This window comes from Equus przewalskii, chromosome 22 (assembly GCF_037783145.1).
Source record: "Equus przewalskii isolate Varuska chromosome 22, EquPr2, whole genome shotgun sequence".
Taxonomy (NCBI): Eukaryota; Metazoa; Chordata; class Mammalia; order Perissodactyla; family Equidae; genus Equus; species Equus przewalskii.
In genome coordinates this window covers 23,756,280-23,771,463 of record NC_091852.1, presented here as the reverse complement: position 1 = coordinate 23,771,463, position 15,184 = coordinate 23,756,280, and the positions used below count along the sequence as shown (strand labels likewise).

General features: G+C 42.3%; 1 protein-coding gene across 3 annotated transcripts in view; it reads left to right on the top strand.

Annotated features, from left to right (window-relative positions):
* The window catches only part of GLIS3 (GLIS family zinc finger 3), a 446,998-nt gene that overhangs the window by 384,535 nt on the left and 47,279 nt on the right, over positions 1-15,184 (top strand). For all 3 annotated transcript variants that reach the window (XM_008543931.2, XM_008543923.2, XM_070589983.1), the window contains one exon: positions 14,249-14,417. In XM_008543931.2, the coding sequence (XP_008542153.1) occupies positions 14,249-14,417 (169 nt within the window). The remainder of the gene's footprint in view (positions 1-14,248; positions 14,418-15,184) is intronic.

Below are 15,184 nucleotides of genomic sequence, written 5' to 3'. Positions count from 1 at the left end.
ATTTCTGCCAAGTGTTTCTAAAAAGTTCTCAGATCACACTGGATGCTGTTGGTCCAGGGAACACAATTTGAAAAGCATTGTTCTGCATCATAAAATGTGAGAATCTGACTTCTAGCAAAACATGGTCTGAATTTTGACTGGTGACAGTTACAATAAGAAGTGCGCCTAATTAACTAGGTGGGGGAAATCTTCTCACAATGTATATGTATATCAAACCATCATGATGTACATTTTAAATATCTTACAATTTTACGTGTCACTTAAACCTCAATAAAGCTGAAATTTTTTAAAAAATAACTTAAAAATTAGAGAAAAATTTTAGCGTGAAGACATTGTGATAGAAATCTGTCCACAAAAGGCAATTTAATGATATACCTGATATCCTGTATATTTACAATGATAACTAGAATAATACGGCTCTAGTACTTACAATTAAATCATTACAAAGATAATAAAATGGAATCAAATAGCGAAGAAAAAGATTGCCATGTGGTATATATTTTTGTTTCTCACTATAGGAAATCTATAGATGAACATTAAGCTTGTCTTTCCACACCGGTGTAATAGCGGCACTGCTCATATTTTGATTGAGTGAGGTCTTATAACCACTCAACTGAAGAAAATTAAAATTCCGATTCCGAGCCAGTGCAGGGCACATTTGTTTGTATGTAGCTAATGTTAATGTTATGTGTTTGCAAGGTCCTTAATTTGGTGCTTCAGTTTTCCATATCCACTTATTCCCTTGTACTCATGTTAATTTTTCACACAAGATTAAGCTGACTTATTCCGTTTTACAATATGTACAGGTTTTTGCTGTAAAAATATTTTTGTGGGTGAGCAAAAACAATTCCATGCCTCCTAGAGCCGCCTGGAGGAGGAGAGAAAGGTGGTGAAGCTAGGCACTTGGAGCTGTATTCCCACTGGGCAAAGTCTTCTTTGCCTTTATGCTGTTATTTCTCTTTTTCCTCATTTTATGTTATTTTGCTGACATTCAGAAGGGGTGTGAGACGAAAAGGTTGGACCTACTTTGAAGTGTACCCTGAGCAGGACTTAGGAAACAGACGAATGGCAAAACGGAGAATTCAGGATAGAACTTCTGGAATGGGGAGCTAATAGCTTATGTGACTGGGGGCATGAGCCAAACTTCTGAGTCTGAAGTCCCGACTTTCTGCGTCAGCTGAATTTACCTTCTGAGGGAGAGAAATAGGTAGTTATGTCTCTTTAATGTGAAGAATAAAGAAAAAAAAAGAAAGTGGGCGTTTTCAGGTGTTTGTAGTCCCAGTGAAAGTTCATTTTTTACGCTTTTATGGAGCACTGAAAATAAGTGGTAAGAATAGCATAAAACTCTAAAATGAAAGACATCACTGAATTAGCTTGGATATTACTTGTCATGTTTTACTGGTAACAGTGATAAGAAAGTGTGTTGCAAGCACTGAATAAAGAGGGTATTGTGGAAGTGACTCATTCCAGACAACCAACAGCACTGTCTTCAAAGACTGGCTTTTGTAGTATCTTCCTCAATATTACCAAAGAATGATCTGCCCCATTCAGGTGCCCTGGCCATGACTCGAACCATTAATGCTGCCTTAACCAGCAGGCATTGATTCATCAGAAGTTCCAGCTACCTCCTTGGCTTCTTAACTTAGTTTTCCTACCTAGGCTTCAAGTCTGTTCTAGCTTCACTTTCATGACACCATTTCTAGTTGCTATCTGGGCCTTGCTTGTTGCACTCCAGTCCTGGTCTCTCTTAGTGAATTTAGCTGCTCACGTGTGGCTTCTGCTCTGACTGTCCATCAGCTCTGATTTCTGTTAACAGGTCTGTTAACACCTAACCACACCCTAAGAAGTCAGGATTTATAATCTTCATTGGCACATTTCTCTGGGGATTTAGTGAAACTCCTATTCCTACCTTTTAAGATGGGCTGTAGAAAGTGAACTATTCACTATTCAAAAGAAAAGGGCATAAACTCTCATTGGCATGCATAGGAGTTTGCTCCTCAGGCTGGTTCACAGGGATGCTTATCCAGTTTTCCAAGAAATGGATGCACTTTGTGAAAAATGCAATGCATCAACTGCCCCAGGAGATTTTGCGGTAACGTAATGATCTAGGGTGTATAATGTTGAAGTACTAAGGCAGTTTTGGGTTATATCTATACAAAAGTAAGGATGGGCAGTATTTAATGTCCGTTTTCTTACATCATATTATTGACCATGTTTTGTACAGTCCCTCTGGCCATCTGCATAGCCAATCCATGCTGAAATGGAACATTTACAAATGGAAATGTTACTTCTTCTTCTAACTCAAATTTATTTCCCTCTTACGGAGATCAGTTGCTAGATTAAATGACAGAGAGGGTGCTTAGAACAGTGCCTAGCACATAGTAAGTGTTCAGCATCTATAGTTATTATTATTGTTGTTTTTATCCAAATACTAGAAAAATGCATGTTACAGTTCCATAAAGCAGATAGGGAACAGGTGCCACAAATTACCCACCACTCCCACTTTGTAAGAAATGGAGAAAATATGGAAGCCTGAACAAATTAAAAATTTAATCAGCATCATTGGTAGAATAAAAGAAAACTAAAATACAGTTCTTTACATTTTATATTTCAGTAATTTGCCCAGTAGTTCACATGACATTTTTTAGTTAAAGAAATCTACTGTAGGTTTCTAGAGAAAACCAAACTGGAATCAGACACCCATCACTTGGATACAAGTGCCCCCCAAATCACAAAGTCAAAATTGTGTTTTGATGGGCACTGGGGTTTCCTATTCAAAAATAGTGGGGGTTTTTTGTCTGTCTTTGTTCTTTAGATACAGTGTGCTACGGCAGAAAGAATGTGGAGCTAGGGCTGAGCTCTAGTCCTACCTTTCCACTCACTAGATGTTTAGTTTGGAGAGGTTACTTTTCCTCTTTTATAAAATGCTGGTGAGAATGCTGATTCCACTGGACTGTTGTGAGAATTAAATGAAATCACATGTAAGAGTTCAGCACACACCCTGCCGCTGGTAGATGCTCTGCTGATGCTCCTTTCTTTTTTTTCCTTCCTCTTTGCTTAAAAGCTTAGCAACTTACTCATGAACCAAATCAATGTCTGTGACAGGGACTGAAACCCCTTCTATCCATTCCTTTTAGTACTGGTTGCTACTATTAGGAGTTCAGAAATAGCTGTCCTGAGATAAAGTGTTACTTCCAAGAAGAATTCAAGTCAAGATGAGAACTCAGTACTCCCATATTCTAAAACCCATTTTCAGATCAGTAAATTAGACGTTTTTTCTGTTGCCATGAAGAGTAGAAGTATACTCAGGCTGGTCATACAGAGTGCCAGTGTGCTTGGTTGAAAAATGAACTTAATCAAGAGTGAGTCTGTGAGGGTGAGCTAGGTGGTGGAAAGAAGAAATAGAATTGATGGCCTCAACCAACACAGTTTTACACAGCCATTGTTGGCCTTGCTCAGGCATAGCCTTGGGCCCTCCTGGTGTGATTTTGTAAATAGACTCTTCCAGGCCATGTCATTTATCTTAAAAAATACTCCAAGGTGTCTAGAAAACTATTCTTGACTATTTGCTTACCTCAAATTTAGTTTCCATATTTCAAAAACAGTTCCCTAGTGTTTTTGTGATGGTTCTTAGTAGTTAACATGCAACAGATAATTTATTACACCACGGTCCAAGTCTGGTCCACCTACCTCTTGTTTTTGCATGGCCTGAGAGATAAGGGTGGTTTTAAGATTTTTAAATGTAAAATGTAAAGAAGACTGTTAGCCTTAGGTGAGAACAGTTGCTCAAAGAATTGAGGACATTGCCTCTTGCCTGAAAAACCTAAAATGTTTACTATCTGGCCCTAAATGGAAAAGGTTTGCTAACCACTGCTTTATGCTTACATCTGGGGCATTCATCAATGACTGAGTGAAATCAAGGAAGCTCATGGCTTTCATGTATTTGCTCAAGTTTTGTTTTAAAGTCTCCCAATACATACAGGTTTTGTTGATCCCCATAGTATTTTAGACTTAGCATATAACTTTAGTAGTCTTCTAGTCCGTGGGTTTGCAGAGATTTTGATAAGGCCCAATATTTAAAACAGGTCACAGCAGAGCTATTTCAGTTGAAGGGATCCAGACCACTTATACCACCCATTGCCCAGCACTCCTTGGCCTCCCTCGGGCATTCTATGGAACCTCAAATGAAATTATTACCACTTGAAGTCATCACATTGCAAGCAGACATCTGCAGAGACAGCTTGGGCCGTGGTGGAAGGGTGTAAGCCCTCACTGATGTGCCTCCCCCTTAGGAAGAAGCTGCTGGAAGAAAGCGGGGCTTGATTCTGGTTATGATGAGCTCCCAGGGCTGGCATAGAAATCAGAAGGGGGCAGTCATGGTTTAATTCTACCCAGGTCTATTTTTCCTAAAAAGAAAAGAGTCTCAAATCCTTGAATATCAAGAATTATGTTTTCTAAAATCCAGGCCTCTTGTAGACATATAAATTAATGCCCAGGGAAAAAAGCAAAAAGTTGAAATATCAAGCTTTAGGAATCCATCTGGTCACATTCCAACAGGAAAGTTGCTTACTTCCTCAAAACACATTTTCTACCAGCAACAAAGGTACATGAAACTCATACAACCGAAGACTGAACCCTCCATTCCACAGGTAGTGAAAAGTCTTTAAATAAATGTCCCTGAGAAAGGTTGTATATGAGCATAAATTCATGATAACGTGGGATGACTTATCAGAGTCTGTCTTGAGAGTAAAGTAAACTAGGAGGTTTAACACTGAAAACCTGAAGGCAAAATGGGAAGAGCATCCAGTTCATGAGCAAAGTGTGAAAAAAGAGGGAAGGGGATTCCCTGCAGTCACAACAAAACCAGCTTCACCATCTAGGTAGTTTTTCCCGGGGCTGGTGGTCAGCGCTGACTTTGGTTCCCCACTAGACAGAGCACAGTTCCCCAAAAGGGCTCTTGTCACTCCATGTTACAGAGCTGGGAAGAGAGAGGTCTCCTGAGAGAATTCAAACAGAGTTGGTAGATCAGCCATTGAGTTGGCTAGAAAAATATTGCATTAAAACTTGGAGTGGCTGTCTGTGCCAAAAAGCTGTTTCCAAGAAACCTTTGCTGTGAAATGTTTTCAGAAGTCACATGAAGGTGGAGTGGGTGGGGTTGTCTCAGTAGTAGCTGAACAGGAGGAAACACCTTTTGTAGTCAACATGGAACAGGTAGAAGACAGCTAAAGGATGAATAATGTGGAATTAAATCCAATATTTTTACTAAAATTTTGGTTCTTGTGACCAAATCAGATTTTATTTCTGAAGAAAGATATGAGGAGCATTCCTGGAAAAGCTTCTGGGAATGGTTGGCCATACCTGCTCCATCTTTCTGCCCTCCTACTCTGCCAACCTGGAGGATAACATAACACACAGAGTCAATGCTGGATTTCCCACAGGGTAGTCTGAATTGTTTGCTTGCTCAAATTATTTTACTGAGTTTCTGTGTAACTAACTTTCTGTAAGTGATCAAGTAGGTAGAGTGAAGAAAATAAGATGAAATTTGGGGTTAGGTTGTCATGCATTGTCTGGAAAGACCCAAGAGGGTTGCACGAAATGTTGGTCCCAGAGAAGTTGAGGGAGCTGCCAGAGGATGCCATTCTACTTGTAACAAAATGTCTTTGTTCTGAAATGCAGCTGTTTCAAGAGCTTTTCCTAACATGAAGTTAATTACATGTGGTATTTCAGAATGTTTGATGGTAACTTTTGGCATTTATGTGGATGACATCAGCCATTATCTTCTCGTTGTATCGCAGTGTATTCCAGAAAGGCATGTAAGCATGTATCCTCTTTCAAACACTAATACGGTCTTCCCTGGCTATAAATCCGGCTGTATGATGTGAAAATGTAATTGGGCAGCCTACATGGAAGTGTGGAGCTCATGTGGGAATATCTGTTTGTAAGAGAACCTGAATATTCATGTAACTGTCCAGACATCAATAAATTCTCATTTTACCTTATTTATTTCTGTTCCCCAGTGAGCAGCAGCGCTCTTAAGCTCAAAGTTAATAGGCATGCTCTTCAGAGATGTACTCTCTTTTACCTTAATAGAATGTCTCCCTAACACATTTGTTTATCAGTTGCCAGGTAGCTCTCCCATCAGGTGACATGAGTGTGTTTTCTTTGTCTTAGTGCACAGGTGACAGTTACCATTGTTCACCATCAATTAGCTCGGGGTAGCATGTCAAGGATGTACGGGTGGTGTCATTTTAGTCTGACAACCACCCAATCCGGTTGAGAAAGGTTTGTTTCATTATCCTCTTATCAGGGCTGCTGGATAATGATACTCTACACCACAAAGTGAGAGAAAAAAAGACAGGCAGAAAGAATAGATTTTTAGGGATTGGCAATATTAAAATTATTCATGCCTCAAGGAGAAGGGAAAGATTAGAGAGATGACTGTGCAAACCCTTAAGAAGCTACTTTTTCCTAATATGGGTGGAATGTGGAATGATGCACTTCCTGTTGGAGAGGGAAGGGGAAAAGTGCCCAGACAGTAGGAGGAAACGAAAGGGAAATTAGGCTCTTCTACTAATAGGCAACAAGGCAAGGATTAGCTGAGGCATCCCTCCCGGGCTTCAGTTAACCTCGCTATCAAATGCAGCCTTACGAGTGACCCTGACGGGGCATTTTCCTTCTTATAAGACTCTCTGGTTTGTGAATTCAGCTTGTGAGAGCGTTTCTTCACTGAATGACAGTGCCATTAAATTGCTCCAGGGTGAAATGCAAAAAACCACAGAGGGTAGTGAGGCCTAAATTTTCACTATTGGGGACCAAAACTCCAGTTACCCCCAGTATTGGTCATTTTCCTCAGAATGACTGAAGGGGAGTCTTTTTTGAATTCTGAAAATTAACCATGGCTGGATCTTTACACTCTTAGAGAAACAAACAAAAAGAAGTGCTGAAATGTAAAAATGCTTCAAGATAAACTAAGCTTCAAGAGGGACAATTGTGTTGACATTTTAGTAACAGCCCATTTTCGCTCCTTAATGAAGTGCAGTCATGCATGAAAATGACTTGTTATCTTTTAAACTGAAACACATTATGGGTTGTAACTCAAAGGTGTATATTACTCACGTAAAATGAAGTACAACATTTTAACCCTATGAGGATTCTTTTGCAGGCCCTGAAGGCTTTATAACAACTTGCACTAGAAAAATTGAACAAAAAAATGCTCATTATTAGAGAATATGATGTATACAGTCTTCTGCATTTTAAAATGACCCTAGTCCACTGTTTATATTTATGTGCATCTTCAGTAAGAGGCCATACTTTATTGGAGATTGCCATTCTGGAGTAACATATGCCTTTGTCTTCCCCATCCTATTAGTATTAGTAATGGTTACAATAATGTAAATAGCCAAAGAATAGCAACAGTGGCTTATGGAGTACTTAACCAGGGTCCAGGCACTATGCTAAGTGTTTTCTATATATGATATAATCCCCCTCACCATCCTGTGAGGCATTATCTTTATTTAAGATGAAGAAACTGAGTTTACCTTAAGTGACTTGCTCAGGACACATTGCTAGTAATTGGTAATTCAAACCTAGGTCCATCCAACTCCCAGTGCATGCACTTTGTTCTCTTAATAACCACCCTGATAGCTCTCTTTTCTTTCCCCCTGCTTTTTTCTCCCCCCAGTACATAGTTGTATATTTTAGTTGTGGGTCCTTCTAGTTGTGGCTTGTGGGTCCTTCTAGTTGTGGCATGTGGGATGCTACCTCAGCATGGCCTAATGAGCCATGCCATGTCCGCGCCCAGGATCCGAACCCTGGGCCTCCGAAGCGGAGCGCACAAACTTAACCACTCAGCTACGGGGCCGGCCCCCTGATATCTCTCTTGAGTGCTCAATTTCTAGTGAGACGGAAGGAGCCACAATTTTTATTGCAGTTCAACTGTTTCCTGAATCCTTCCCAGGTTCAAATTTCTCCTGGTAGGGGAAAGTTGAGGAGAGGAGACAGAGCCAAGACTGAGCTCACCATCTGCGTGGGGCCTCTAACTCTTTTTAATATCTCACTGAAAGCTGACTTAACCTGGTTTCATTGATTAGCTTACCCCTCTGTGCCCAGACCCTGGACATACTGCCCAGGAAACAAATGGTGAGTCCATACCTCTTCCTGTGTGCCATCCACCAAGCATTAGTGTCATTTCTCAGGGTCCCAACATTACTCAGGTACTCATTATAAATGAATTCACAGTCCATGGATAAGACTGGTTCCACCTTTCCTATGAGAGCAGGCCCATTATGAAGAGTGACTCCATGGCTTTTCAAGTAATCATAAATGACTCCAAAGGCAGATTTGCTCTAACAGCTCAGTGGCTACAGAACTGCACAGCAAATCCCTTCTTCATGCATTATTGACACAGGCAGTGGCCTTTCAGCTCACGACGTCCAGCTCACTTGTGGTAACAGGTGCATATATCTGATCGGTCGTGAATAACCCTTCCTTGCCTTTCTTCTTTCCCGTCAGTGGATCAATAGGCCCCTGACAAACATCTGAAATCTCTATTTGGGAAAAAGCACATTTCCTACTGCTGTTTGTTTTCTAAACCAAATAATTCAGTTAGTTTCTTGCCTGAATTAATTTTCAGAGCTGGAAAATTTCTCTCATCCATGCTGAGCTCACTTAGGTGCTTTTAGGATAGGTAGAAACAGAAATGGGAATGTACCTTTTGCATCCTAACCAGCATTTTGGTGGTTAAAGCTACCCGTGTGCATTATGTGTGGTGGGGAGCAGTGTCCAGTGACTCCAAGCTGCCTTTGCAAGTGGAGAGAACAGGGGTTCTGATACAGTATGAACACTCTTATGACTTTCCTTCAATCCATCCTGCCTTTGGAAGGCCATATAGTATGGTGGTTAAGGTCATGTGATCTGAAATCAGGCTTCCTAGGTTTGAATTCCAGCTCCACTACTTACCAGCCGCATGACCACGGCCAGGTAACCTATTCAGGAACCCGATTAGGCCTCAACCTGCTCATCAGTAAACTGGGGAAAAGTTTGCAAAGTACTCAGTAAATGGCAGCTACAATTCTGAGGGATGGGGCAGCAAGAAGATGAAATGCGGCTGAGATATATATAGTCCAGCATCTACTGCTCAAAGTGGGGTCCCCAGACCAGCTGCACCACGGACTTCGAGAGTCTGATGGAAGTTCACAATCTCAGCACTCCCTGCCTCCAAGACCTAGTGGATCAGAATCGAAATTTTACCTTGGTGATTTGTTTGCAAGTTAAAGCTTGAGAAGTAGGACTCCAGCTGCATTCAGGTTTGAACTGGAATATTCCCTCCGTTGGCTGTTTTTAATATACCTCAGCCTGGCAAGGGAGGTCTTCCTCCCTGCCCTCTAAAATGATGAAAACGTAGTTACCAAGGAGTGTTTACAGTGGCCTTCCTTGGCTCTGGGGGTGGCCTGAGACAAGTAGACTTCATTTTGGGGAAGTTACTAATGCTCCTTGCCTCCCTCCATTCACATAGTGATGAATATGTGACAGCTGAATTATCCCCAAGGGTGCCCTGTCCATATCCATTAGAAATACAGATTAACCGTTTTCATTTGGCTAGAGAGAGCACTGTCTGTTAACCCAGATTAACCTGAGCTAGTTAAAGGCACCAGCCTAGGATGCCTGGGTCCCGATAGCTGGTGAGATGGCATCTGGAGACCACATAGATGAACAGATGCTGCTTTGGGAAAACTATAAAGCCCAACTGAGTCACCCCCACCTACTTGTACAGGAGATGGGGTGGAGGACAGCAGTAAACCAAACCCCACAGAGAAAGCCCAAAGCAGCAGGGAGGCCAGCTCTTGGTCCTCTGCTGAAGGCAGGGCTCACAAATTCATCTCAAGGCCAGGCTTTTATTTCCTTTGGGAGTCCACCACCTCTTAATCACAAAAGCAATAAGAATTTCCAATATGTTCCTCTGCCGTGCCTAATCAGTTGTTCCAGCTGCCAGTCATCAGCGCCGTCTTGAGGTTCACCTAAAAGCCTCTTCCAGCCTTGAAAGCAGCACTGACCCCCGAGGTTACACCAGACAATGAAGGCTGCCCCTGTGGGCAGCCTGTATGTGCCGGTTGATTTGATCACAACAGTTTTGTTAATATTGCCCTGGATTCTGGAGGGATTGGTTCTCCTCCATATGCTTTGATTGATAGGCCTCATTGTATGCCCCATTGGTTGGATTTGGAAAATCATTTTGAGTGTGTATGGAAGGAAAGTTTTCCTTTTATGAATGACCTTACAATTGCACTCTAACATGGAGATTTTCTTCCTGAGGTTAAAAAATCGCTTGGCAAAGCCTGAGCATTTGTCTGGAAGCATGTGTTATGGTGGGCAGGTCTGTGTGAAGCCAGCAGGTATTCAGACTTTGAACATTAAGAGAGCAGCACATAGTTGTTACAGAGTAGAGGCTGGAAAATTGTGTTTGGATAAATGAATGAATAAAAGAATATTTTTAGACTATAGTAAGTAAGGTGGAATCCTGGATGTATGACTGTGATATAGGTGGAAGTTCCTAGAAGTTAGTGTAAGTAGGAGAGGCATTTCCTGTGCCATAGGGGCAATTTCTGAGAAATGTGGATCTTTGGTAGAAGCCAAGGGCAGTCCTACTGAAGTCACAGCTACCTGACTCCAGAGTTTTGTCCATTTTATTAGAAGAGTATACGAGACAGGGGTCGGATGAATGTTGGAAAGCCATGTTTGTGTCTGTTGTTGCTTCCTCTAAATCTCTGGTCATTATATTGGTCACAGGCAACATCCACAACTAGCAATTTTGCCTTGAACACTGCATGCAGAGCTCTCTGTGTAGCCCTGAGTTATAAGCTTCTACTAGGTTATCTCACCAGAATAGAGTTTGTCCTCTAATTCTCATCCCATCTGTTAGAAAATAGAGGCAAATCACAGGCCTCATTTTGCCGAGAGGTGATTTCTTACACCCTATGTAAGAAACTGTCCAGTATGTTTTCCAAATTCAAACTTTAAATTGAACCTAAAGCCCTCTCTTTCATATTCTCATGGGGCCCCTAGACAAAGGGCCACTGCCTGTTCCGGTGCCATTCACCAAGTATAGCAGTGGAAGGAAAAGCAGTAGGTGTGTGTTTGACTGTTGCAGGTAACACTAGACCTCAGCACAGGGGGAGGGCATGTTTCTGAGATTTCAACCCTGTACCATAGACCGCTTATACCCCACCCTTATACCTCACATCCTCTCCACCATCTATTCCTACCAGCAGCCATTGCTTTGTGGCAACCAGTTGCACCAGCATAACCGGGCAGCACCTCCCCTCAAATGCACCTTCTGCCTCTGGATTTCTGCCCTCGGGCTTCTCTGACGCCCTGGTGTTGGGCATCTGTGAGAACTTTTATCTACTCTGGTACATGTGCCTACTTGGAAGTATGAGAGAATTGGCACTCTGAGTCAATCCTTGACCAGTGGGGAACAGGAGTTGGTGGGTAAATGTTCCATTCTGTCCCTGTCATACTCACTGAGCCTTAGATGGACTCCGTTGGCATTTAAATTGTGTTTGTCTTTGTTCAACAAACAAACGTGAATGATGCTGTTGGAGATAGTAGACACCAAGAATGTCTTGTTTTCTAGTCTCTTCCAGGACTTAGCTCAGTGTCTGCCACGTGGTAGGTGCTCCATAAATATTTGTGGAACAATTGGCTGCTAAGAGAGGAATGAGAAGAACACAAGTAACTGTGCCCATAGAGCAAAAATGTTAAAATAATTAGAGAAAGGTAGAGGTCATCACAGTCAAAGCACAGTAGCATAAATTGTTATGATGTGTTGGAGGTGTGATCAGTTATCTGGTTTGGTCAGCGCTTAGGGAATATTTTGGGGCCACAAATAAAATAATGTGTTAAAGCCCTTTGAACACTGTTCGATGCTCTACACTAGTAAGTCTCTGTATTTTGGTAGGATTGATATATAGAGATCTGTTCCCCTCACTAAACTGTAGCCTCCTCAAGGGCAGGGACCCACATATAGTAGAGTGACTAGCGTGTTGTAGGCACTTAATGAATATTGCGTTAAAAAATAATGATTGGAGGATGAATGGATGGACAGATGGATAGATGGATGATGGATGGTTGGTCCTGGCTATTATTTGAGATGAAGGAGAGGCCCTTAACCAGGCCTAGCTTTCAGTGTGCAGCAGGCTGCAAACAATATCAAATTTCCCAGCCTATTTCACTGCAGTTAATGCAAAAATGTGGCTAATATAGCTAATGTAGACTTCTGGGAAACACCAAATTTTCTTTTGAACCATCGAATAGAGCAGAGTGTGCACACCAACTTTCCCTGTTGCCTGTGGGGTCATAAACAGCAGGGGCAGCACTTCCTCTGTGATAAACACACACACATATGTACATACAAAAGTACCTCCAGGGGATAATAAGTGATGGGTGCATTCAGCAACTACAACACAACAAATAGGAGAGCTCATGTTTCTACACTAAGGCAGATAAAAAAATTAGCTGTGTTTCCACAGTGTCTCTGTGACTTCTTATTATTCCATTAGTTTTTAGAATAGTATATAAAACACCCAGCTCCATGCTGACAAACACCAGTATTGAAACTATTGCCACAGTCAATCCAAACAGCCTTCTCCCGTGGGTAAAATTATTATTTGGAATACAAGCGGAATTGTGGTTGCCTGAGCAAGCTGAGCATAAATGAGGGTAGTGATTCATAAGGTGACTCTAGCGAGTTTGCAAATGTGCAACTTTTCTGGAGGCTGACACACAACAGAAGCTCTGCATTGCCTTTTTGAGCTGGTAAGCGTTTTCTTCTCACCACCTCTTCATGACTTGGAGGGCTGTGGAGGATGCAGGCTGCTGAGGACAAGAGTTAACCTGACACAATGCTGACTTACCAGAAATAAACCCTTCAAATCACATCACACCCTTGTCAGTGGCTTTTTGAGCAGGAAGATGGTAATTCTGCCTGTTCACGTATTCCTTTAAGTACTTGAACTCTTGTTCCATTGGATTAAGCTTTTGGGGGCTGGGTCATCTGGGGTATTAATTCTATCCTGGAGAGGTTGCAGAAAAGTGGTACTAGTCTAAAAATACAGTTCCCTGAACTTTTAAACCCTCAAATCTCTTTGATTGTATGGCTTCTTTTTCTTAATCCTGAATCTGATTTCTTTTATTTTTTTTAAATCCATTTATTCTTTGATATCAGTAGAGTAAGTTCAAAAGAACAGAGATGGGTATAAAGCTCAGTAGAGCTTTGTATAGAGAAGGAAGTTAAAGAGAGTCAGCATAATGATGTTGGTATGATTGCAGCATAATGAGATGTCTGCTGAGTAGGTCCCAGACACTGAGCGAGCCTCTCTGATAGTGATAGACTCTGAAAGTGACAAGCCCCAGTTTCTTCCGTGACATCGTACCAATTAGCTGATCTAAATGGGCACATATTTAAGTTTGAGGTCAATTCTCAAAAGCTAGGCTGCCCCTACGAATGAGGCTGTGACTCACTCTCTGTGTCGTAATAGGCAAGAGAGGGGGAAGATCTGGAGCTGCATTCGAGGCCCTCTTTTCATGTTTTGTGGTGTGGGAAGAGGCCTCAGTTTTGACCAAGACCAAGTCCGCCATCCATCACACCATCAGGGAAATGCCCTGGGTCGGTTAGACTCTGAAGTTAAAAGGGTGTAGGATCCTGTGCTGGTGCTAAGATCAGGGGAAGCTCCATTCTCATCACATTGATTTAGCAGTGACAGAGAGAGACGCCAGCCTGACCCACAGTGGCTCGCTGCAGTGATGGGAAAAGGAAGAAGGCCTATGTTGTGCCCTTCTGGGTCAGCAGACCGAAGATTCTGTTACCTGACTCTCATCCCCCATGACTGAAAAGCGCTAATACAGAGACCTTTGCCCAGATGCAAACATTACAAGATTGACTAATTATACAGTGTCCAGACAGGGAACTGGCCGGGCAAAGCAGCGCTGAGACAAACCGTGAATGTCAGCCTGGAGTGAGCCCATCGTGAGCTCCTCAGGCAGCAGTAAAGCTCATTAGCCAGGGAACCTGAAAACGTTCCACTGTGAAAACAAAAGCTGTGTCTATCCAATAAGGGGAGAACTGTTCCCTTAAAACCACCAAGAGGAAAACAAACAGGCCCCTAAAATATGCTTGCTGTCAGCCTTTGATTTAAAAAATGTGGCCTTCATTTGGGGTGCAGCCTGATGCTTGTTTCTCCCTTGATTTCAGCTTCCATTTTCTCCAGCAATCATTCAAGCCGAAGTGGAACAGCTGCCGGGGCCGTGCCGCCCCCACATCCTGTCAGTCACCCTTCTCCGGGACATAATGTACAGGGGAGCCCTCACAACCCCTCCTCCCAGTTACCTCCACTCACAGCTGTGGATGCGGGAGCTGAGAGGTAAGGCCATCTGTCTCTCTCTTCTAATAGGTGTCGCCGCCAAAACTCCCTCCACGGAGAAGTGCTTTGACAGTTGCTGAATTTTATTAATAATCCATTGGTGGGTTGAGTTACCTAAAGGTGACATTTTAAAAGTACATACACAAAGCACGTGGATCAAATATCTCATTATCTGTTTTATTTTCCATGGTGAAAAAATTCACAGATATTGGCAATAGCCACCTGAAGTATCTGATGCTGGGAAAATGCATCAGAATGCACCTGTCTTTCCCACCCTTCCTCAGTTTGTTTCAGGGACTCAGTTTTAAGGTAATATCCCTACAGGTTGAAAGGCTTTCCAGATGTGAAATGGTGCCTTCTGCACATAGATCAGTAGTGTTAGCTCGAGAGTGTAGCATAAAAGGGCACGGGATTTTATATGCACGACCAGAAAGAGGCTGTTCACTGAATGCTTTATGTTGATACCACCCTCATAAAGTGTCTCTGGGAGAAAATTTTTAACTTTTGTTACTTCCGTCCCTGTCTTTGACTGCCCAACCCTCCAGTGATGTGAACAGCATGCCACTCCTCTTGTTCTTCTCTCCACTTGTCATTTGCCCTGAGTTGACCTAGTTAGGGGTTACTCCCAGACATCCACAGGGAGGAAAGTTTTTCTGGGGACCCCTGTGAAATCCTGGAGTAGTGGGTGTTTGTTGGACAGAATAATAGGCAGCAGCTTGAATAGGCAGCAGGAATAAAAGTTTTGAATCTTGGATTTCGACAGCAAC